This window comes from Zonotrichia leucophrys, chromosome 2, assembly GCF_028769735.1.
Source record: "Zonotrichia leucophrys gambelii isolate GWCS_2022_RI chromosome 2, RI_Zleu_2.0, whole genome shotgun sequence".
Lineage (NCBI taxonomy): Eukaryota > Metazoa > Chordata > Aves > Passeriformes > Passerellidae > Zonotrichia > Zonotrichia leucophrys.
This window is the reverse complement of record NC_088171.1, coordinates 143842966-143867014: the sequence shown is the minus strand read 5'-3', so window position 1 is coordinate 143867014 and position 24049 is coordinate 143842966. Positions and strand designations below refer to the sequence as shown.

General features: G+C 41.7%; 1 protein-coding gene across 1 annotated transcript in view; it reads left to right on the top strand.

Moving 5' to 3' along the window:
- Positions 1-956: 956 nt before the first annotated feature.
- CYRIB (CYFIP related Rac1 interactor B) overlaps positions 957-24049 on the top strand; it is a 75887-nt gene continuing 52794 nt past the window's right edge. The window contains 3 exon segments of the mRNA XM_064706691.1: positions 957-1015; positions 1017-1219; positions 1252-1272. Of these exon segments, the coding sequence (XP_064562761.1) occupies positions 957-1015; positions 1017-1219; positions 1252-1272 (283 nt within the window).

The following is a 24049-nucleotide window of genomic DNA, read 5'->3' as shown; positions in this document are numbered from 1 at the left end:
TGCACAGAAAGCCCATAATTAAGTCCATGGGACGTTCTTAAAATATGTTTTTCTTTTGGAGTAATTTAGAATCATGGATGCTGGAGAAGACCTTTCAGACCATTGAGCCCATTCATAAACCCTTAGCAAAGTCGCCGCTAAACCACAACCCCAAGTGCCACGTTTACGTGTATATTAAACTCCTCCAGTGATGGCGACTCCACCACTTTTATGGGCAGCCTGTTCCAATGCTTGACAATCCTTTCTAAGAGGAATCTTTTCCCTCATATCCAATCTAAACCTTCCCTAGTGCAACTTGAGGCCATTTCCTCTTGTCCTGTCTCTGTCACTTGGGAGAAGAGACCGACCCCCACCAGCTCCTGTCAGGGAGCTGTAGAAAGCCATAAAGTACCTCCTGAGGTTCCTTTTCTCTAGGATAAATGATCCCATAACCCCATGTGTTTTTTTTTTTTTTTTTTGTGTGTGTGATTTTTAAACATATTTTGCATGTCTTTTGCATTTTTGCGAGGATGGAGGTGGAAAGCATTCCTGGATTAGCCTGAGTGCAATGGTATGGGGTTCTGGCAGTGCTCACTGAGGGATGGAACTTTCTACATTTTTAAAATAATTATTTATTTATTTGTGCTTTGATCCACCTGGGAAGACATTTCTGAACAGCTTTAAGCCAGCAGCCCCGCTTTTCCCACACAAGGAGCACCCTATCTCCCTTCCCACCCTGGCTCTGCCAACTGCAGACACTTCAATCCCCGAGCCCGGCCCTAGAGAAGACCCGGACCCGCAGGGCTGCTCACGCACCGATGGCTAACGCTGCTTGAGTGAGTTAATGACCTGTGCTCGGGGCTGCGGGAACACCGCGGCCCCTTTAAGGGGCTGCCCCACTCGCCGCCTCGCCCGCCCGCCCGCCTCTCTTTCGCTCCCCCGCCCGTGCCCGAGACACTGGGAGTCGAAGCAGGTGCATGCGCAGTGCGCTGGCGGCCGGGCGCGCTTGCGCAGTCACCTGCCGCTGGCCGCCCCCCCCCCCCGGTACATCCGGGTCAGCGCACGCCCGCCCGCACGGCCGGTGCCCGCGGTGCTGTGCGGCCGCTCCCCCCCTCCCCCGCTCCCCCCTCCCCGCGCGCGCTCCCGCCGCCCGCGCGCGCTCCCGGCGCGCTCCCGCCACCCGCGCGCGCCGCTCCGTCGCTGCTCCGGCCGAGCGGGGGAGGCGGCGGCTCCGGCTCCGCTCCCGATCCCGGTCCCGCTCCGGATCCCGGTCCCGCATCGCGGGGCGGCTCGGTGAGTGCCGGGAGGGCGGGAGGGGCCGGGCGGGGCGCTCGCCGCTGCATCCCTCGCGTTCCCTCGGCGCCGGCGGCGCGACCCCCGCCCCGTTCCCGCGGGGCCGCCGCTCCCCGCCCGGCTCCAGCTGTTGCTCTCCCCGCTCCTCAGCGCTTCGCAACTTCTCCCGTCCCGCCGCCGCTTCCCCCCGCACGCCGAGCAGGGGCCCCGGGGCGCGGGGGAAGCGGCGGCCGCTGCTCCCTCGTCGGGGAACCACGCGGGGCACCAGGGACCGGCCGCCCTGCCCCGGGCTGCCCCGGCGGCTCCTGCCCCCCGTGGCCGGCACCGGGTCCGGTTCGTGCCCGGTGCGGGTGCGGGCGGCTCCCCGGGATGCGGGATGGATTGACAGTGCTCGCGGATAACGGGAGGGGAGAGCTCCTGGAGGGACATCCGCAGTGCTCCCGAGTGCGGCTGAACATGCCGCGGGTTCAGCGGAATCCAGGGATTGGGAATGCGGTGCCAAATTTGTCATGGGTAGGGTGTATCCTGCAGGTTTGTGTGCAGCGCGGTGATGCTGGGGCTCTGATTCCAGGTGGGGTTAAGGTGAATTTGGAGTCTGTAACAAGAGAGTGTTGTTTCTAACCTATTCATTATGTGGCCAATAAAATAAAATTTTAATTCCATTATAATTTTCCCCCATGTAATTCAATGATAAGGATGCCTGCAACTTAATTTATTGTTACTTTTTAATCTGGTGTCATATCTCACTTGGTAAAAAAATGCAAGAAGTTTATTCACAGAAACATTTGAGACCCTGAAGAAAGCAAGAGACTGTGTGTTATGAAGGTTTTCGAAGTTTTTTTTCTCTATCTGTTCCATAGCATCAGCATCCAGGATCCAAATGTCAGCAACAGTGTGACAGCTGTCATACTGCTGTGATAGTGGAGTGTTACTAACATTTAAAATCTGTCATTCTGAGTTTCTGGTAACATAATATGGAAATACAAATGTACATTAGCATGTATGTTAATCTTCAAACCAGTAAAGCATTTTCTAGATTGATCTGATAATCTGGGTTCTTCCTTATTACTGTTTGTAATGGTAAAAATTGCAAAGTCTCTTTTGCTCAAATTCTCTCCCCCCTCACTGACGTACAATTTTCTTTCTTTGTGCTCTGCTTGGACTTTAAGTACAGCTTTTAGTTAATCAGCATTTTCTGTTGTAGGTTGTGTTTTGGGCAGCCTGAGATTACTGTTGTTAAGGTTGGAACATGGGTTCAAACTTAAAAGCTTCCCCCTGACAAATATCTTTGTTGAACAAGGTGTGTTGTTTTGCAGAATATATCTTTGGTTCTGTGTGGCAAGCTTAACAGCAAAATCCTAAACCACATGAATAAGATACTGCTGTTACATGAAGTTGGATTGTTTCTTGCCTGGCATACAGAGAGTATTCTATTGTTGAAACAGAAGCTTTGAGTAGGAGAGAAGATAGCTTTTTATCCCAGTCAGACTGTCAGATTTGCTGTTGCATATATTAGCTGTCTGAGAGCAGGGGCTGTGGAAGAAGTGATCCTAGGATGGTTTTAAAATATCCCTGTCAAGAAGTGCCACAATTATATGAAAGTAAGGAATGAATTTGATCCCATCTGTTATACAACTTCCATTTGTCATCAGGTGCTCTAGATTTTCTTCCTTGTTTGCAGTTTAGCTGGGGCCACCTGAGGGGACAGATTATAGAAGAGTTTGTCTTCTGAAAGTCCCTGCCTCTTCCTGTGACAACCTTCCCTGCTCTGACTGTGGAAACCTGGTGTCAGCCAGCTCTCTTCTTGCATACAAAACAGTCCTGTCCCTTTATCTGGGTTTTGTGTGAGTCTTTCTCTTGATAAAGAGAAAAAAGGATTCCATTTTTTATTGTGTCTAGCAGTAGTTATATACATTTCCAAAAGAATCGATTGTTAAATTAATTGCATGCAGTATTTAAAGACACTTATGGGGGCACCTTAAGATATCTGTCACCAGACCTCTAACAGTGCTTACTAAACACTTGGAATTAATACTGTAAAGAGACAGAAGGGCAGGGAATATTTGTATTGCAAACTGCTGAATTATTGAGTAATACACTAACAGAAATTGTCTCTGTCATTTGGAAAAGCATATGTAGGGGCCACTTTGGATTTCTGCAGCTGCCTTGGCATGGCAAACATAAATGCAGATTTTTTTTCCTCTCACTGTGTATCTTGGAGAACGCAGACACACAAACAGCCTGCAGTCCCCTTTTTCTTGTTCCTGCCTGCCAGCTGGGGGCATAGATGGAACCAATGCATGTCTTGATGTAGTGGAGACAGGCAAAATTAAAGCCTGTGTTCAAGGAGTTGGATTTGTTTTTTAAACAGGTTTGTGTGTGGCTGTTATAGTTCATTTGGTTGATGATTTTTAGGAAATGATGGCACAAGTCAAGGTTGTCACCTTTGCCTGTCCTACCTACAGGCTTGTTCTCTTTAATGATACCAAGAGTTTCTGTCATTGATGTAGATGGGCCTAAGTGAGAAGAATGACTCCTGTTCATTAAGGTAATTTGTAAAGTACATTACAGTTTAGTTTTATGAGACATTCATCATAAAAATATTTGAAAATACATCTTCAAAGCTGAAATATTTTGAGTGTTGTCAAACTGCATCTCATGGATTATCAGCTGTCAAGCAAATGTGCTACAGGCAAGGCATGCAGCTCATGTGAATGTCTGTGCTGAATGCACACAAGGCTTGGATGTCAGTGCCAACTCCTGTGCTTGGGGCAGGATGCAGAGAGTCATCCTGGTGGTCATTTTGGTCCAGCTGAATCCCTCCTGTCTGTCAGCATGGCTTCAGAGGTGATGGGAGTGTGGGGACTGGGGATATGAAGGCAGCTCTGCTTGGGTTGGAAAGAGTTAAGCACTGAAGCATTGGCCCTGCTTACTAGCTGTGGCACCTGAAATATGTGCATCAGTTAGGTAGGGTAAGAATTATTTCAAAAATAATTTTCCAGCTGTTAATGTTGGCCACTTGTACCATTTGATGTCTTTTCTACTCCCATTTGTTTGCATATATCGAGAGCACTTTAAGTAAATGGATGGTCCTCTTGCACACCTCTTAAATTTTCCTCTATTATTAATCTATGGCTATATAAACTTTACTAAGGAGTATCAGTATTTTCTTCCTTGTGATTGTGGAAAATTTAACACCTCTACCCAGTGTAGAGAAATCTGCATTTCTCTTCATGTTTACAAAGACAGGGACTTACTTGATTGCCTTTAATTTCAGGATCTCTTATGAAATCACCTCAGTTTCCCCCTGTCTGTGATTCAGGAATGTTCTCTCGAGTGCCACAAGTTGGCTGCTGCAGCTGGCAGAGTGTTTGCAACTGTCTAAAATTTGCTGAGAGCAATAGGCTCTTACATAGGCACTGTTTTACATTTGCACTTCCAGTGCTTACTGGGGATACATGTATTGCAGTCATATAAACAGCAGAGCTTAACAGAAACCAATGACAAACAATGAGCAGTTTTAGAATTGACTAGGTAAAGCTGAAAGTATTTTTAGCTGCAGCACTTTCTCCTGTGTTCCCCATCCCCTGTGGTTTTAATTGCATTCTGCTTTTTAGAAATGGCATTTTGTCCTCTCTGTCACGTGAAAGCCTGATGTACAGAGAGTACCTTCACTGTGGAAACAGTGAAACTAATTGCAGGCAAAGCATAATTGAAAGGTGTAAGGAAAATGATGCAGTCTTTGGCCTTTCACTCATGATCATTTGAATTTCAGGATAGTTGTAAGACAGTCATGGTTGTGAGGTAAGGACTGACTCTGTCCTGCTCAGTATGTTTATGTGGCTTATGAACTCAGATCTGTTGTTACAACCTTTATTGTCTGGTTATGCTGCCCTCTTCATTTGCTGTTGCTCTCGCATCTGGTGATATTGATGAAATGTTTAGTAATTGATTTCTGGTTAACTCTCACCATGTTAATGTTGTTCATATAATTGATTTGTAAAAGTGTTTTTGGTTCCAGACTTATTATCTTTGAATGATTTTTAGGATTGCTTTTTATTTTTCTAGTACCTAGACAAATGTCAGTACGTAAAGTTTTGACTAATTTTTGTGTCTTGGGAAAGGCTGTTTTTTACCTTCTTTGCACTAACCTAAAGTTCTGATACTGCATTTGGGGAATGGTGTCTGACTGACCACACCTGCCTTTTTTTTTCTCTACTGCATTAAATCATTGCAGGACTGTAGGAAAAATTGGGGACTAAATATCTCTGAAATGAGGAGACTGTACTTATATACAATCTTCAAGTGTGTAAAACTAGTTTTCTGTAATAATGTTTGTATGGGAGAATATATTTTTATTCTTCTACTCCTGTTCAGTGAAAAGGCTGTATGGTTTGTGGTCTTGATTACGAAGTGTTGGTCTGATTCTCTGGCTTATATCTGCAGCACTTGGGATTCCCAGGTGGTCCCTGTGCAAATAGTGTGACTGGGTCTGGGACAGCTTAGCTTGTGAGATTTGAGTGCTTTCAGTTTGGTGTGGCTGTAGCTACAGAAATAGCTTGCCTTGCAAAACAGGCCTTCTGTCTGCCACCCACACCAAAACCTAAAGCTTGATCCTGTAGGCAGTTAATGCACTTATCTGGGAGGCAGATTCCATCAGCAAATGCTTTACCTGAAATTGGTGTCCACCAGGCAAAAAAAAAAAAATCTTGTATTGGTAATCACTTTATATATAAGAAAGTGCAGCAGAACACTGTCCTAGATACATTTAAAAGCACTTTTTACTTCAGACTACAGGGCTTAAATGTTCCCCGGTAGCAGGAGGCAGTTCTGTGAACAAATTCTGTTTAACTGGCGTAGTTCAAAAGACTCTTAAATTCAGCCATGAGGCAATTCTGGTTCTCCTTCAGTCCTAGATGATTAAATTAAATGGAGTGTTAGCGTGAGTAACTTTTTCTGGTGTACTACACAAGGTAATAGATGAGTTCCTAGGAGCCCTAGTTGTAAATTAGATGACTGGAAAGCCCCGTTTCTGTGTCTAGTGGCTGTAGCAGTTGAATAACTTCAAAAGTTGGATCTAATTGCGTATTCTCCTAGTCAGGTGTGGCACTGGATGATGGCTCCTTCTCCTTTTTATTACAGCAGTCTTGAGGGTAACATCCTCAGGGAAACAGATTTCTTGCCTTTTTGTGTTGCACAACAAAGGTGTTTGTTTCAGCCTCTGATGTACAAATCAGTTTGACCCTCTATTGAATAATAAAACAACAAAAACCACCAAAAACCAGACAGTCTTCTGAATTCTAGCCCTGTTATTCTGGGGGAAAAAAGCTATAAGAATTAATAAGAAATACAATAATAGCAGAGATTTTCTTGTTTTGTGGGTGTTTAGGTTTTTTGTTTGTTTTTTGGGTTTTTTTTGGGGGGAATGGGTTTGTTGTGGTTTAAACAGAACCTTCCTGTTCAATGTCCTTGAAAGTGAAAATTCTTAGGCAGAATGCATTCTGGGCATGAAAAGACAGTTAATTTCTTGTTGTATTTGCACCTTTTATGTGCTGAGACATATGGTTACTTGAAACTGTTCCCTTCAAAGGTGGAAGTGAAATAAGTAACCACTAGACTCCATGAGGCTTCGTTTCAAAGATAAAATTGCTGACCTTTTACATAAATGAAGATCATACAGACAAGAGAGAGCATTGTGTAAGGGTTGCTTATGGAAGCAGTTAATTGATTTGGAGTTTAGATTTCCTGCTTCTGTGTGAGGAGATGTGGATTTGTTAGCTGAACTGGCAATTGAATTGTAATGATGGTTTTGAAGTTTTTTGCTATGGCTACTTTGCTTGTTCTCATGTATAACTGACTAAAGTCATGTTCTCCTAAGCACTAAAATAGTAAATGCTTTTTCTGTTCTTACCTTTGCATCTCAGAGTTCAGAACTAATTAATTCAGAAATAATTTCTTAGCAGGACTAAGAGAATAGCATAATCTAGTTAAAGAACCTTGAAGTTTGGAGGACAATCCTACAAGAACTTTCAACTAGTATAACAAAGCCCAAGTTGTTTTCTTATCTCTTCTGAAGTTTATGGTTTTAGCAGTGTTCAAAATTTTTATGGGGAAATTCACCATTATTCTGTAACTCTGGCTTCTTAATAAATGTGGGGGAGAATTGTGTCCCAGTAGGAAACTCACTGTAGTTGTGACTGACAGTGTAGTAAATGGCAGTGTAAGACACTATTGATTAAGACCTAATATTTTGAATGTGACATAATATTGATGTTAATATTGTGTCAGGTTTGCGAAGGAATTTCAGTCAAACTACTTCAGTAACTGCCAAAAGTGAAGCTTGGGAACAGATGTTGTAATGGGAGTCTTAAAATTTGACAGCTCTTCAAATAACTCTAGTGTGCCTCTGCTTTAGAGCAGAGTGTTTTTGCAGGGCTGATGCCTCCAGCTTTGCTTTGCTCCCTGTCCCCAGTCCAGAACAGGCCTCAGTTTGACCCCATTACAGTCCTATGCAAACTCATGCTCTAATAAACATGTATCCAGGCATGGAAGAAGAAATGGGTTTGGATGGAGAGGACAGCTGAGGTGAGGAGAGATGGCAGTTAACTAGGAGGAGGAGCAGCTTGCTTTGAATTGAAAGCAAGGAAGAATATGAATTAGAATCTGGGACTGAATTAGGCCCAGCTTGATGGTAAACTAGCAGAGAAATTGGGTTGTGGGCTCTTTGGCTGTATGGAAAGTATTGGTCAGTACTGAGGGAGTGTGTAGGAATGATGCTGCCTCTCACCCAGCATCCTGGGGACATCAAGGAAAATGAGGACTTGCTGGACAAAGAAAATTCATAAAAGAGAGCTGATGGGCAGAGAAAGGTGGACAGGAGTAGTGAGGGTAGAAGCTAGGGTTTTGTAAAGAAGGCAGAGAGGTCTGTTGGACAAAGAACTTGTGAAGGTAAAAACAGAGTTAGAAAATCTGCAAGGAAGGGACTACAGTGAAATAAACAGAATTTTGTCCATTGCCACTAGTATCCAATGTGTCTTTGTCACTTTAGCTTAATATGTATCTCTGAGTGGTAAAAATTGGTGTTGTGAGCAAATGGTTCTGATTCTGGTCATGAGCTATGTAGTTACAAGGATGAACTGTCTGGCCTCATCTCCTGGTTAAGAATTTATACTATTTGGCTGCAAAGCAGTGCTCAAAAGCAGAAGTTGCAGAAAGCAAGCAGCCTTGAATACATATTTGTAGGCCATTTCTTCCATTAGTACCTTGCTTCATTGCCCCAAGTGTCTGGTGCTAGTTCCACCGACACAGTGTTCAATGGTGTGTCTTCATTGCTTTGGGCCGCACCATGCTCTTGCTAGATTGCTCCAGAGGAGCAGTTAATTTCCTCATGGACAGTGGTGCTGCTTTCTGTAAGGTTATTTATTATCAGAATGGTCTAGTGAGATGAGGAAGTAGTTTGCTTCCTGTTTCACAGGAGGAGTGAAGGCACAGAGAAGTTCAGATAGTTTTGCATGGTTAGAGATGACTGTAACCTGACTTTTTTTTTGACTGCTTTACATATTGCAGCCACGTCCCCATAGAACTTGCTACTTTTCTCTTCCTGTGATTCCCTTTTAATAATGAATTCTAACATCACACTTATTTCTTGTGTTTGTGGTCTCTTTGGGCATGTAGCTGCCCTAATCGAACTGGAGAACACGGCACTGCTCTAGATCCTGGTTATTGCAGCAGCAGGACGTGGCCATTCAAAAAGGCAAAGTCATTTCTAGTTTCTGCTTTTGTAACTGTGTTGCTTGCTGAGAGAAATGAGGAAGTGTTAATTCCGGCATTGGGTGACTCTGGGACTCTGTGCTCTGGTGTTAGTAGCTCCTTGAAGCATTTGGTATTGATGCATTCCCTCCCTGTGCTGTATTCACACAGCTCTGGGGCCAAACTGGCACATGCTGTGCAAAGACACCTACTTGGTGTTTAAGTGTTGCGGAGAAGTTGGAGTGCTGTTGCAGCTTTATTAACAGAATTGTGGGCAATGAATTCCTTTCTCTGCTTCATGGGGAGGGAAGGAGGGATGAGCTGTTTTTCCTTTTCAGGTGGGAGTCTCTCAGTTGTCCACATTGCTCAGCTTATCTGTTTAATTTGACAGACAGTTCTCTCCTGCTGTCACCACTGCGCTCATAAGTTCTTTCTGTTTTGGAGACCCTTGTGGCTTCTTCAGTTTCTCTATAGAAATGAAACTGTATCAACCAAGGTAAGAGGTACAAAGCTGCTGTTTCTTCTGTCAGTAGAAGGAGTGGTAAAAAAAGCTTTTGCTACCCTCTTGGGGTTTTTGATGATTTGTTTGTGTGGGTTTTAGAATTTTTTTATTTGTTTTTATTTTGACTCATGCTCATCACTCAGTTTTTCTTGGAAGCTTCTTTTTCAAAGAGAAATACTATGAATTAAGTACATTCTGGTTAGAAAACTATATAGTTAAAAAAATAGAAATAAGTGTTTATTCCTTGGTAAAGAAAAGACCAGTAACCTCTGCTGGTAGAGTTGTGATGTTTTGCCTTTTCTTATGTTGGCTTATGTTGAGTTAATATTTGGCTGACCAGCTTTTCAGCTTGGAGGACTAGAAGTACTTCTGCTATAGAAAAATGTGGTGGAAACTTGCTCTCTCTTGAATAGTGTGGCATTCATTGGTAGAAAATGTCTCTTCAGAGAAGGGAATGGTCATGGGAGTGCTTTTGATCTCAAGAGTCAGTCTGGGTTTCTTAGAAGCACAGCTGGCTTTTGATGTGATATTGGGAATGTGACAAACATTGGTCTTTAGACCTGAGGTGCTTTCATGTGGAAAAGGACACATAAACAAAGATTTTAAACCATTAGAACCCCAGGTGCTGTTTCTGGCCTTATGTAGGCTTTTTGTGTGCTTAGTTATGTGATCTGTCAGCTCTGCCCACCTTTACCTCTGTGGGTGGATTTATTCAGTTTAAGTCTCTCCAGTTCAAGTAAGAATTGTAGTGACACTTTATAAAACAACATGAACTGCAACATGCTGAAGCACAGCTACGTGTGGGTGAGTCAGGAGAGAGCTGGAGTAGCAGCACTAGAAAGAAAAGGAAGTACAGTCATAATAAAACTTTATTTTAAAAGGGGGAAAAAACCAACCAACCTAATGAAAAAAAAGCAAGTCAAAAGCCATCTGTCTCCAGAGGATGGAATTCAATAAAGTGGTATAGTTTGTATCTTGGTTACTCTCTGTGTGCACAGAGTTTTGAGTCTGTATAAATCTGTAACACCACACGTGCACCCATTGCTTGGTGTGTCTGCACACTGCAGGGAGTCAGCTGGATTGTGTCTCTAGGCACTGCTCAAGCAGGGCAGTTTGTATCTGAAGCAAATTGATGTAGAACCCACATGTACTTTTAGGAAACTAATATTTTAATTGCTGGTCAAAATACTTCAGTGATTGTTAAGCCCCTATTTTGGTGTACAAGTGATGCAGCCTTTGCTCATGTTCCATCTGTTGAGGGCAGGTCCTCCCTGCCAAGGGACAGGCATGCACACACTCCCTCATCAGGGCACTCTGTGTTGCTGACAGTTGTCAGGAAATAAAAAATGCTATGTACAATAAAGTGCAATTTCTCACAATGTGTTGGATTTACAACACTGCCAGAATGGTTCAGTACTGCATAATTTTGTGGTTTTGATGTATATGCCATAGCTTCAATGAAGAAACTAAAAATCACTCACTAAGTTCCAGTAATTTGTCTTTAGCTTCCACAGTTACATGGCTTTTACTTCCTCAGAGAACATGTCATCTTTGGTCTTAGCATTTTAGCATGTTAAAAAAAGAAGTTGAAAGTCAGATGCTTTCTTTAAAATGAAAAGCACAATTGTTGTGCTTAGAAATGGTCTATTTCCTGGTTCTGAATCAGTGTTTGAAAAAAAAAAGCCCAACAAAAAAACCCAACCAAATGTATTTACTTGGTAGAATGCTGTTCTCTGCAAAAGGACTGGTGTTTTGTTTTTGTCATGTGTTGTAAATGAGCACAAATTTCATTTCCCAGTTCAAAATACTTTTTCATAACTTAATCATGAGAAAGATAAGCTATTTGATGTTGGTACTTCAGGGTATCTCTTTTCAAGGACAATGCTCTATCTCACGCTACAACTTTTTGAAAGTCCAGAGACAGAAGAAGATTGAAGACAGTGAGTGAAAGCCTTGTTTGATATGTCTGAGCAGTCATCATAGGGCTTTATAAATACCCTAATTCTTTGAACTACTTGTGTTGTGTGTCTTTTTTTCTTGATTTAAAGCTGGTTTATTTAAGGTATTTTTTTTCTCCTTGCCTTAGGCAGTCCCAGAGTATGAATTTCTACACTTCATGTGCTGCCCTTCACTGCAGGAGGGCACCTCATAGCAGTATTTTCTCTTATCAGGCAGTTATTGTGTGTAACATCATCTCTGCCTTGCTGCTGTCAGCTGTGCTCTGCCTCAGGAATTGCTGAGGCTGCTCTTGCAGGGCTGGCTCCTAGAGGGACTGTGGAGGCTGTGTCCTGCCTGCAGTGCTGTCACACAAGTCACTGCAAGGTGGGGTTCGTGCTCTGGTTTTAGGTCTGCTCAGACAGTTCCACTCTCGCTGCTCTGTCCTTCCTTATCATCTTTTATTTAGCACTTACGTAAAAGGCTCTTCTTGCTTGGACTTCAGGAAATATCTGACATAGATAACATTCTTTGTGTTTTGTTTTGCTCTTACCAACCATACTTTTCTCTGCTTTATGCTTCCCCTGAATGCTCCCATGCCAGAAAGTTTAGAGTAACAAAAAAGAGCTATTAGTAGAGTTTAATTGGGTAGTACAGTAGGTCTGGTTGTTATTCTACTGCTTCTTTCATTTAGCATCATTAATATTTGTTATAATCTCTGCAAAGCTGAGCCTAGAACTGCCTGAAAAGGAAGTTGTTTGAATTTTTCATAGAATCATAGAATGCTGTGGGTTGGAAGGGACCTTAAAGATCTCCTAGTGCCAAGCCCTCTGCTCCTGATGGGGAACCTGTTTATCAGTTCTGAATTCAGGGCCAGTCAGGCCAGGAGTCCAGAGAGGTTTTCTTTGAACTGTGTTTTGGAATTGGGGATGCCTTGTTGAATAGGACATGGCTTCCTTTCTTTCTTTTTTTTTTTCCGTTCTTCCTTTATGCTGGTTCTCAGCGTTTCTCAGTACTTGTAATTGGGGCAGACTGTAGTAGTCTGGTTTGCATTTCTGACAAATACTTCTTTTGGGTTTGGGTAAAGTTTGTAGTGCAGAAGCAGACTTCTGTTCTTTGTGAGACACTACTCTTTTCCAAAGCAGTGCTTTTAGGGAGGAAAAAATTACTTTTGCAGTGAAGCTGATCTTCAAGGTCAATACCATAAACTTTTCTAATATCATTTGAGAAGAACTAAGTTCAGCATCTACTGCCTGAGATTTTACATTGGAATACATTTATGCATTTCTTGGTTATATGTAATTCTAAAAATCTGTCTTGGCTTTTGTAGCTTTTCTTGAGCAAGTTTGAAAAAAGTAAGCTTTTTTTTTTCTTAGACAGGTGGAATCAATATCCTTCCTCATCCAAATTTAGTAGATTGCTTACAAAAAGAAGCCTGTAGGTGAAGTTTGTCTCTGACACAGGAGCCCTGTCCTCAGCTTGGAAACTTAGTGATAGTTCCTCCTTTGCCTGTAGCACCTGTGACAAGTAGCTGACTCTCTGTACTTTATGAAGTGGGACTGATTTAATCTTTAAATAGAAACAGTATGGTCATGGTTTGGAAACATGCTGCATTGTTGTTTTAATAGCTAGCTGCACTTCAAAGAAATTATTTTGAAAAACACTTGTGGAGGTTCAGCCCCAGAACTGTCCCACCTTAATGGGACTTGCACCTCTTTCTATTGACTTCCATGTATTTTATCTAACCTGTGTTTATAGAAAGCTGCAGCACATATAAAGATTGAAACAGTAATATTGGTACCTTTGACTTACCCAGAACAGAAAAGATGGAAATGTGTTATCTAGTCTATTTGCCTGGTAATAGGGGATCTGTTCTATGTGCTTATCATATTTATAAGAAAATGATTATATTTGCATTTGTCTCATGGACCAGCTTCTGTCTCGCTATGCATATGCTATTACATAATGCTTGTAAATATACTATTTATAATACATCAATATAAAATATTTATTTAAACACATGATATTAAATACTCTGGGATATGCAAATATTTTTTTCAGAATTCAGTAGATGGAGTATGTGATAGAAACAGCTGCACCAGCTGATCTGAGATTTTTTTGGTTTTGTTTTTGTTTTGTTTTTGTTGAGTGAGTTGCTCTAATCCCAGTTGCTTAATTGTTCTGGTCATACAGATGTGCAGGGCAGGTGATTTGAAAAGGTCCATCTGTTTCAGCGTGATGGAAAGAACTGTAGTTGTCTATTGCATAAATAGAAGCAGTCATCTAAAGCTTGGACTTAGCTAAGTTCACAGTTCTGCTTGCCCCAGCCTGTGCACTGGTTGGGCCACACAAAACAGGCTGGTGAAACTGGTCCAGACTTCAAACAAACAACTTGTGGGCTTGTAGTAGTTTTAACCAGTGAATTTACCCATGTTAGCCAGTGGTGTTGCTGTTGGTAGAGCACAGGAAGTAAGGCAAGAACTGTTTCATCTCTGGCAGTCCTGGCTTAAAATATTTTATTTAAAGTGCTAGAGAGAGCAAAGGAAATAAATACAGATCTTAATTTTATACTTTTGAACTTGCTGTGTAAAAGATTTTGTCTTTCTAGCTAGTTGATCTGTCTGCTTTCTCCCATGTGAGGGTGGTTGGGTTTGTTTTTTTTTTTTTTAATTTTATTTTAAATGCAGCAAATGGAGTAATTTGTATTCCAAATGAGGAATTTGTCTGCATTATTCACTCATAAATGTTAACGCCTTTCATTTATCTTGGAAATCCTTTGAGAAAGTTGTCTGGCTGTGAAGAGCACAGGTTTTGCTTTGAGCAGGAAAAAAGGTGTGCAGTTCTCTTGTCTGACACAGCAGAAGATGAGCCAAAGAATTGAGCTGTGGCCTTTGGCAGTTCTGTGTCTTCCCCTGAATGCAAGGCTTTTCTGTTGAAGTTTTTGTTTTTTTTTTTTTCTTTTACCATGGTTTTTAGCTTTCTAAAAGGAGACCTAGGGATGTGACTCAACCTTTCAGAAGGAAGGAAACATGAAATGTAGGCTGCTCTCCTGTTCTGAACTTAGAGCAGACCTTTGCAGAGGGCTCTGTATGGGAAAGACACTGCATGTAATCACATCTTGTGTGCCACTACAACTGAAGTAAGCTGCCCTCTCATTTAAATCATCTCAGTCCAAAGGAGATTCAAATCCCCTTCTTCCTTCTGCATGTTTTTTTGTTATGAGAACAAAATGCTCTGTATCCTTGCTGGTGTCAGAGGAGAGTTTGAGGTGATGGATTCAGGTGTGAAAACAGGAGAAGTGTGGATAGGAGGATGATAATACTGCTGGTTCTCCATTTTTATAGATACTTTAATCATTTTGTCACTTAAGAGGTCTGAATATGGTTATTCCTGTCATCTGTTGTTCCAAAATAAATTTGTATTCAATACACATGTAGAAACCAAAGTTGCTATCATGAATATTAAACTTCTTGGTTTATGGTAGTTTTCTTTGTCTAAAACAGTATGCTAGCTAAGGAACAGAAGATGTCTTTCTTTATTCCACTTTTTCTAATATAATCCATAGTCCCAGGAAAAATACCTTCTTCATGGCATTACTGTAGCTGCTTTTGTTTCCCCTTGACTGGGGGTATGGACAATGTACTGCAGTAAAGTTCTATAATAAGTAAAAAACCAAGAAAAAACCTCCAAAAAGTCAGCACAAATCGTGACTGGTGACGCCTCTGAGCCAGGGGAGGGACTTGCACAACCACACAAGCAGTTTCTCATGGCAGCTGAGGCCAGTGGTGATTCCCAGTACTTTGATAGTAGGAGCAAAATGTTGGGAGGCAGCTGAGACCTGGTTGGTGGCTGATGCAGGACTTCTGCAGTACATTCTTGCTCTTGGTCTGTTGTGCTCCAGCTGGAGCTACAGGGTAGGTGAGCAAGGGGAGACCTTCAGGGAATGGAAGGAGATGGTGGCAGAAGATGGACTTGGTTAAAGCTGCAACCTTGTGGGCTCAGTGTTGGTTTAGTGATCTGTTCAGGTGCCATTTAAAAAAGTACAGTCATCCAGGGCTTTAGGAATAGATCAAAGAAATTCCTTGGAGCTTCTGTAGATCAGCCTTGTTCTGATAAAGGTTGAAGAGTCCAAATGAAGCAAACAAAACCCTACTATACCATCACTGCCTTTTTCTGCTTGTTTGCAGAGATTGTGTCTGCATGGATTTCAGTCAATGGTTGACCTAGTTTCTTGGCTAGCAAACTAACATCTATGTCTGATTTTTATAGACCAAGCTAATGTGTAAGGTAATTGGAAATTTTAGCATTTAAATGTAGTTTGCTAAACTGATTACCTTAGACCTTGATTTTAAGGAAATTGAAAGGCAATGTGGTAAAGGTATATTTAATAAATGATACAGCACTGGCTGACAGAATCAGGAACTTTTCTTCACAACACTGGAAGTTGGCACCCAGTTATCAGGCAATATCCGTAAAATAAATCTGGCTGGTGTTCCCCCTCCTCTCATACAGTACCTAACTGGGCTGTGGCACTTGCTGTCACTATTGGTTGGAGAGGCTGAAGATGTTCATATCAAATGTGCAGGGGTAACTTGTAGTTCAGTCTTTGCATTACCTCTGAAGTGGTCCCAGGGATACTTTCCTAAATACCTGCTCTTGGACTAGGTGAGTACTTTGTGTGAATCATTTTGACTGTTTGTACATTGCAAAAAACACCCATTTGCATTTATTACATGTGAGTGTAATGGGTGATAGTCTGTGCTCAGTGTCAAGGTCCTTTAACGTTTAAAGAGAAAATTCAGGGCTTTTCTTTGTCTTAGGATTTTAGCAAGTATTGAGACAAAGAAAGGATATTCCATGAAAAAAAAATCTCGTTACAATGAGGATATTCAGATTTAAGCAATACTTGAGTTTATAATTTTTGTAAAAATATGAAGATGTCTGTACTTATTCTTGTATCAGTGCTAAAAATTAATGTGTTCAAAGCTGTGGTAGTGCTGTTGTGATACTGATTGTGAGATTTTTTTGACACCAAAGAATAGAGAGTGAAGGAAGGCAATCACCTTTGGTTATTAAAGGCCACTAGATACAAACTCCTGTACCTTGAGAGCTGTTTCTGAAGTAGCCCTAAGTGAGGATCTCGTATCATTCCTGTGGTAGTCTTCATTACAAAAGATGCTGAATGGTTATTTATGTATCACTTTTCAGGGTGGAAGGTGATTTTCTAAAGCTGCTGATGTGGGACTCTAATCAAACCCCTCATCACCTACATACTGGCATCAGTCACCTTGTTTGCATTTCTGCTCTGCAAATCCAGATTTTGTGACTGCATTAAGCTTCAATTGGAGGATTTTTGGGGTTTTTTGCTACAGCAGGAGGAGCAGGTTAACCTGCTGAATGGAAAGGAAACAAGTTCTCCCTCTTTTGTTTGTGTGATGCTAACAGTGCTAAAAGTGGAGGGAGAGAAGGGCAGAAAATACTTGTTGATTAACAGCTGCTGTAATTTTCAAACAGAGCTGCACTTACCCTGTTAGTATTGTTTAGTATAGGATTGTACAAACCTGTATAAAGGTAGTGCTGTATTTATTTTGTGGTTACTTTTCCGTGCCAGTAGTGTTTTCTTTCTTTTGTGAGAATACTATAAAAACTGAATTGTTGATAGTGATCTGCACGAAACAGAACTTGGTGGGTATTGCTGCATGAAAGTGGGATTTTTCTGCCACCAGATGTAGTTCAGGGTTTTTAGTTGTAGTGATTCCTGTTAGTAGTTAAAATATTGTGTAAACTGACTTTTTGTAGCAATTTTGTTGGTTTTGCTTTTTTTCCTGACAGTAATAGCCTGCGTGTAGTTCAACATGCTACATGAAAAAATGAAAAGGAAATGTGCAGCAAAAACCTAAATAAAACAGCACAACCAACTTCCCACTACACCACAGCTTCCTATCCATCCCCAGCCCCCAGGCTCCACCTTAGGGCTGCTGTGGGTTTGATTTCCAGCCCAGTGCTGGCTGAGGGAGCCCTGCACTTCCTGTGTGGGTTTGCAAAGGTGTTTGGTGCTTCTCCCCACCCTTCTCCAGCTGCCAGGCTGGGTCAGTGACAAGGCTGTCTCTACACCCCATCACATCTCCTGGGGTGCTCTCCTAGTGATACTGAACTGCTTGAGGCTCAGGGCACTGTGGGAGGTGTCAGGGGTGCTGTGGTCAGCAGAGAGCAGCTCTGGGCAGTGAGAGCAGGCCAAGGCTGGAGTGGGGACATTCCTCGGACCATCCTGGCTGACCAGGAAGCAACCCAGTACATCTCACTGGGCATTGGAAGATCTGCTGGGCTCCCAATGGATGTGGAGGGCAGCACAGTGTTCTGAGTGTGTTGCTGCCCAGAGCAGCATGAGGTTCAGCAATGACAAGTGCAAAGTTTGGAACCTGGGTCCAGGCAAGCCCTGGTATCGCTGCAGGCTGGGGATGGAGGGTTCGGAGCAGCCCTGAAAGACTTGGGGGTGTTGGTGGATGAGAAGCTCAGCATGAGCCATCAATGTGCATCTGCATCCCAGAGCCAGTGTCCTGGGCTGCATCCCCAGCAGCAGGGCCAGCAGGTCAGGGGAGGTGGTTCTGTCCCTCTGCTCTGCTCTCATGGGACCTCATGTGGAATACTGTGTCCAGCTCAGGAGAAATCAGCACAGCAAAGACATGGACCTGTTGGAGTGAGTCCAGAAGAGGCCCATAAAAACAGAGGGATGAAGCCCTTTTTCTTTAAAGGCAGGTGGAGAGAGTTGGGGTCGATCATCCTGGAGAAGAGAAGACCTTGGGGAGACCTTAGAGCACCTTCCAGCACCCAGAGAGAACTTGTTAGATGTTCTCACAGACGGGGCCAGGCTTTCATCATGGGCCTGTAATGCTAGCACAAGACCAATGGTTTTAAACTAAAAGAGATTTAGACTAAGGGAGAAATGTTTTGCAATGAGAATAATGAAACACCAGCAGAGGTTGCCCAGGGAGGCAGTAAACCCCCATCCCTGGTAGCATTCAGGGCCAGGTCTGAGCAAGTCTGATTTAGTTGAAGATGTCCCTGCCCATGGCAGGGTATTGGACTAGATGATCTTTAAAAGTGTTTGAATCCAAGCCATTCTGATTCTGTGCTTCTTGGCAGGAAGTGATGTGTTGGGAAAATCTGTTTTGAGATGTTTCTCTGGTCTGGTGATGTGTGTTGATTTTGCCTTATGCATTTATAATCTGAGTTCTGTTTTTGTGCTGTTGAGTAGTTCAGAATCAGAAAAACAAGTTAAAGCAAGTTAATTTTTGGACTTGTGAATGTTTTGATCTGTTGTATAGCTTTTGCCCTCCTTTACTATTAGGAAAGAAGCAGTAGTTGCATAAACACGTAGTTTAATCTTCTCAACTGAGAGAATTGAAATGAACTTTTCTCCCGCTAAAAATGATGAACAGTTTGGCCTAATCTGAAGTCCATCAGAGGCAGTCAATGACATGTTGTCAAGGAAAGCTAGAGTTTAACTCATACTCATTATGCTTTATATATTCTCTGTGCTGCCAGGGAAAGTAGCTTGGGAAACTGCAGGCATATGTACTGCTGGCAGTTGTGGAATATCCTAAAGATCCAAGATTTTGTTGATTTACATTTCATGTTAAACATAAGTCCTACCAAGAAGTTAAGCAGGACATCCTTCCAGGATCAGATTTCCTTCAAACCAATGCTGTGCTTCTGATCCTTTCAGAAATCTGTTGCAAATGTGACTTGTCTCTGCACTGTAGCCATTTTTTGAGACCTTGGTTTACTAACCTGTTGTCTCAAAGCAAATTTGTGTTAACTATTGGTCTCACAGATAGTGCTGACAGACTGTTCTGTTTAAATAAAATTGGGAATCACAGTCATTGTAGTTGTCATATTCTCAAAGAATCACAAACCCTAAACTGTATCTTAGTATAAAAGTGATCTAAATTGTGCCTATAACTGAAACAATAATTTGGCAATATTTGTAAGTGACTTTTTTTCAACTTACAAGGATTTTGATTGCTGAGTAGCAGCTTTTTGTGCATGTGTGTAAAGATGAGCAGGAAATGATGGCTGGCCCAACTGCACTGCAGCACATTTTGCTGGCTACTGTTTAAGTAACTGACATAGTCCTGTAAAAGGTGTCTGGGGAAAGGAAAAAAAAAAATTACACATACCAGCAAATTCTTTTTGCAGTTGTGTTGTACAAGGAAAAAATACTTTTTTTTCTTCTTTTTATCTTGGTATTCATTAAGCACCACTTGCTTAGACCTGACTTTAGACATCTACATATGAAACTCTCTCATGAGAATGGACTGTATTTTTCTTCCCATGATGCAGCTTGAAGTGAGGTTAAGTATGAGGTCTAGCCTCAGCTGTATGGAAGATAGGTTAGAAAATAGATAGGTTAGATAGGTATGAAGGCTAGAAAAAAGAGAAGGAAACAAAGCTAAAACTCAGCTGATAATAAATCTCTGGTGTGTAAACTCAGAAGATAAGACAGTCTCACTGTGTAAGTGTCCATGGTGGCAGAGCTGAGTTTTATGGGGAATTTCTGAGTACTTGACAGTCTCTATGGTGTTGCAGTCTTTAAAGAGTAAAGTCCATGGGAAAGAAACCTTGATTTATTCTGAGGAGTTGGGAGGGATTGTGTTGAATAAACATGAGAAGTAAAACTGAAATCTGTTTGAGTATGTGACTGTAACATGTTGACTGACTGTCATGATTTTTGTGTCAAGGGCTGTGTGTGCTTGGGGTTGGAGTTAGGCTGAGGCATTGGTGTGAATGGCAATGCCTTTGGAATTAAAGGTGGTTGATGAAAATTGTAGTTTTAACTGTAATCTGTGAACAAGAAAGTTGAGATTCTTTTTGATGGTTAGATGGGGGAAAGGTGTAAGTGTACACAGATATTAAATCCTGCAAGTACTTGACACTTGCAGGATTTAATATCTGTATTAACTCCTCTGTTTTATCACAGACATTGATGGAGTTTTGACTTTGGTGGAAAGACAGGCTGCTACATAACCCATAACTACAGCTGCTTTCTTGGAACTACTTACATCATTTACAGCATGGCTTTAACTGTGTTCCTGGCATGACAGCCTTCCCCCTCCTGATTTTTATATATATTTTAAAATTTCCTGCTTGCTCAGAGCTAACTTTTCTGTGCAGTACAGTAATAAAAGATGTGTCTTCCTGTTTCCCCTGGGAGATAATGGGGGCTGGTGATAAAGTGGTTAATATTGCCTCCTACCCCTACCTCTGTCCAGTTCCTCCTCCTCAGCCTAAATAAATTTGCAGTAGTTTTGTTCAGAGTTTATAGTTCATTATGTTCATTTTCAATTTCAGTGGTTTTAAGTCTCAAAGCCTTCTATCTCAAGGCTTTTCCTCTGACAGTATCAGGCTTGTAAAGAAGTAGCAATAATTCTTACTAATCCAGTCTCAATAAATGGTTGTCAGTGACAAGTTACTTGTGAGGACCTGAATGGGTTATGTCTGTAACTGTCCTAAGAAATTCTGGCATCTTTCCTGCTTTTAGATGTTTTTCAAAGAAAGCCAAAGCTGGTAATTCAGGCCAGTTAACCTCATTTTTGTTGGGAGGAGAAGTGAGCATTTTCAGGTCTGATGACAGAACAGATCTTTAAGGTAGGAGCACTTACTGTCTTGCAGATACCTTTTATAGGATATCCTCCCATCAAAGTTGTGAAGCCAAATGCTTTAAATAAAAACTTGGAGATAAATTTAATCCTGTGATCTTTGTCACAAGCAATCTTCACTGTCAGACTGATTCAGGAGTAACATGAGATTGATTGCCCTGATGCCTGCCTTTGAATTCTGTACAGTTGTGCCAGTTTAAAATTAGTTTTGTATGTACTTTAGAATATAATGGGAGACTCCCTTCCCCTTCAAGGAGGTATTGAATTCAGTACCTTTCAACCTTTTTCTTTGCCTGTTCATATATGTACCACAAAATTGCTTAACAGTTTGTATGCTATCTCCTCAATGAAGGCATCCAGGAATGGCATCCCTTGATTTTTATCTCTTTTCTACCATGGAAAAGAACAAACTGCCAAGACTTCTTTGCCAATTAAAAATACTCTTCTGCATTTCTTTGTAATTATAGCTACCTAGAGACAGTGTAAATTAAAGAATCTTTAACAGTACAAGTACATTAATCTAGACTGACTGAACAGATACTGGGACTTGCTTAACTTCCCCTTTTAGTCAAGTTACAGAGGTAAGCTGAAAGCCTGTCTGCTCTTAACTGTGATACAGTACAGCTGTATAAATTAATATTTGGAGTAGTTCTGAGTTAAGAGATTTATAAGAACAAGGCTGGTAGCTGCAGATTTTTCTTCATTTTCCCCTCAGGTAAGTGCAAAGTTTATTCATATTTGAATAATTTGCCCAGGGGCTTACTTCCATATACAGAGATTTCTCCCAGACTTGTATTATTTGGCCTGGTCTCTTCTCCTCAAATAGTTATAGGACATTTTTTTGTCTTTCTTAACTAAGCTGAGGATCTGGAGTTGCTTGCTTTTTAATAGTGTCTATTTTAGCCTCTGAGTATCGATTCTATAAATAGGGAAAAGTAGACTTGGTTAGAATTTTTGAAAGCGGAAGCAAAGTCTTAAGGGTCAGTCATTTCCGAAGTGCTCATTTTCTATTAAAATATCCAGCTAGGCATTTTTAAAGAGTAAACAGGCCAAAAGTAAGTTTTTTATTCTTCAGCACACTAAGGAGAAGGCTGAAAGCTATGAATTTGCATGTTGGTAATGGTGTTTATGGTGTTGACTTTAAACTGTGTTGCAACTCTTGAGTGCTTTACTGATTTGAATATGCGTGATAACAATGCTTGCACACCAGAGGAGCCTGGTGAAGGTGAGGGAGCAGGCAGCCTGTGGCAGATACAAAGTCATGAATAGTCACATAGATAATAGAATGCATTAAAGCATTATTAATACTCAAGCTTTCAAAAGATTTCATAGTTAAGAAAACTTTTGTGGAGCTCTGATTTCCGATGAAAGGTAGCAATAGATTCAGGTTAAAACACTAAACTGTTCTGTTGCTCTCTGTAGAGCAGTCTCTGTGTTAACTTAGGAAAGGTGCTGATGTGGCTGAGTGTAATTTAGAGCAGTTTTTATGTAAGGGTGCATGATGTTTAGGGTTCTTTGCCTCATGGCTTTTTCCCATTGTAAATACCTAAAGTAGTGTAAGATGTGAAATGTATATCTTGTATTTAAGCATTTTATTAACTTTCTAGGACTTGCAATGGAAAACTTTGACAGCCATAAAATTGATGGTATGAAATATTAATTCAATTAAACGAGAAATTCTAGACCTGTCCTTCTTTCGTGGGTGCAAGACAGCAGCTTTATGGGAGCCCAGGGTGCAGTAACTATAGTGAAAAGTTCCCATCAACAGCAGCATCCTGAAGAGTAGAATGTGTCAGGTATAGCCATCTGTGGGCTGGTTTCTGGCTGTGTCTCTTTTTCTGTCCCTCTCCTCCACATCTTTTTTGTCCCTATCTGGTCTTAAGTACACTTCTTTTCACCTTGTGGATCTTCTGAACTTCCTGTCGCTCAGTGTGTGCAGTAACTGTGCCTGAGTTGGTGTGCTGAGAAGTGATCCTGTTTGCCATTCCCCTGCTCTCATTCACATCTCAGAGGAAGTAAAGTCAGAGTTCTGCCTTTGGGCTGCCAGAGTTAGGGCTCATTATGACAAAAAGTAGGAAGAGCTGCAGTTGGAAGGAGGTTGAGAATCACTGCCTTTAAGCAGTAGCTTTTATTGTCTAGTAGAAAAGTTATAGCTCTGTTTTCTGAAATAAATCTGCTTCAGTGGCCTGGCACTACCCCAGTGTACCTTTTTGAAACAGTGATCCTTGACGCAAGTGAGTGCTGAAGCAGCTCTTTCCCATTGCAGGCAGAGTGCTCAGTGGAAGAAACTAAAAGTCTGTAAAATAATGTTTGATAATTCCTTATGATAATACAAACTTTGGTAGTGTGTACAAGAGTTTAAGGTAAGGAAGACATTATTTCCTCAGAGTTTATTTTCCTGTCACGCTCTTGTGGTGCCATGTGTGTGCACAAAGGCAGCACATGGGGCTCCAGAAACTGCCTCAAATATCAGGTTTCTGAGTGAACTAGTTCTTGTTATCGTTGTATTCAGGTAATAACAGGATGTGATACCTTTTAGGGCAAGGTCTGTGTGCCTGAAGTTACAGGTTTTGTATCTTCGCTTGTGATACATTTTATTTGCTGGTTTCAGAGTAGGCAGAGGAACATAGCTGCTCATGCCCTCTGCCATCTGTCAGGAATGTGACGTGGAGCCGGAGTCAGAGATGCCACCTTTCTGAACTACCCGTGTTTCCTTGCCTGGCTCTTGAGAATGCTTTTCATGGTCTCATGAACTGCTTAATGACTTCTCTGTTTTGTTCATGGTCATGGAGGATAGTCTGGCTGACTAGCAAAACAAAAAGCTGGTTTTACTTTTCCAGGTGTGGTTTATTCTTCACTAGTTCTACAGACTTGTTATAGACTCTTGTATGAGAGAGGATAGAATTTGTGGATTTTGTTAATGGCCTAAACA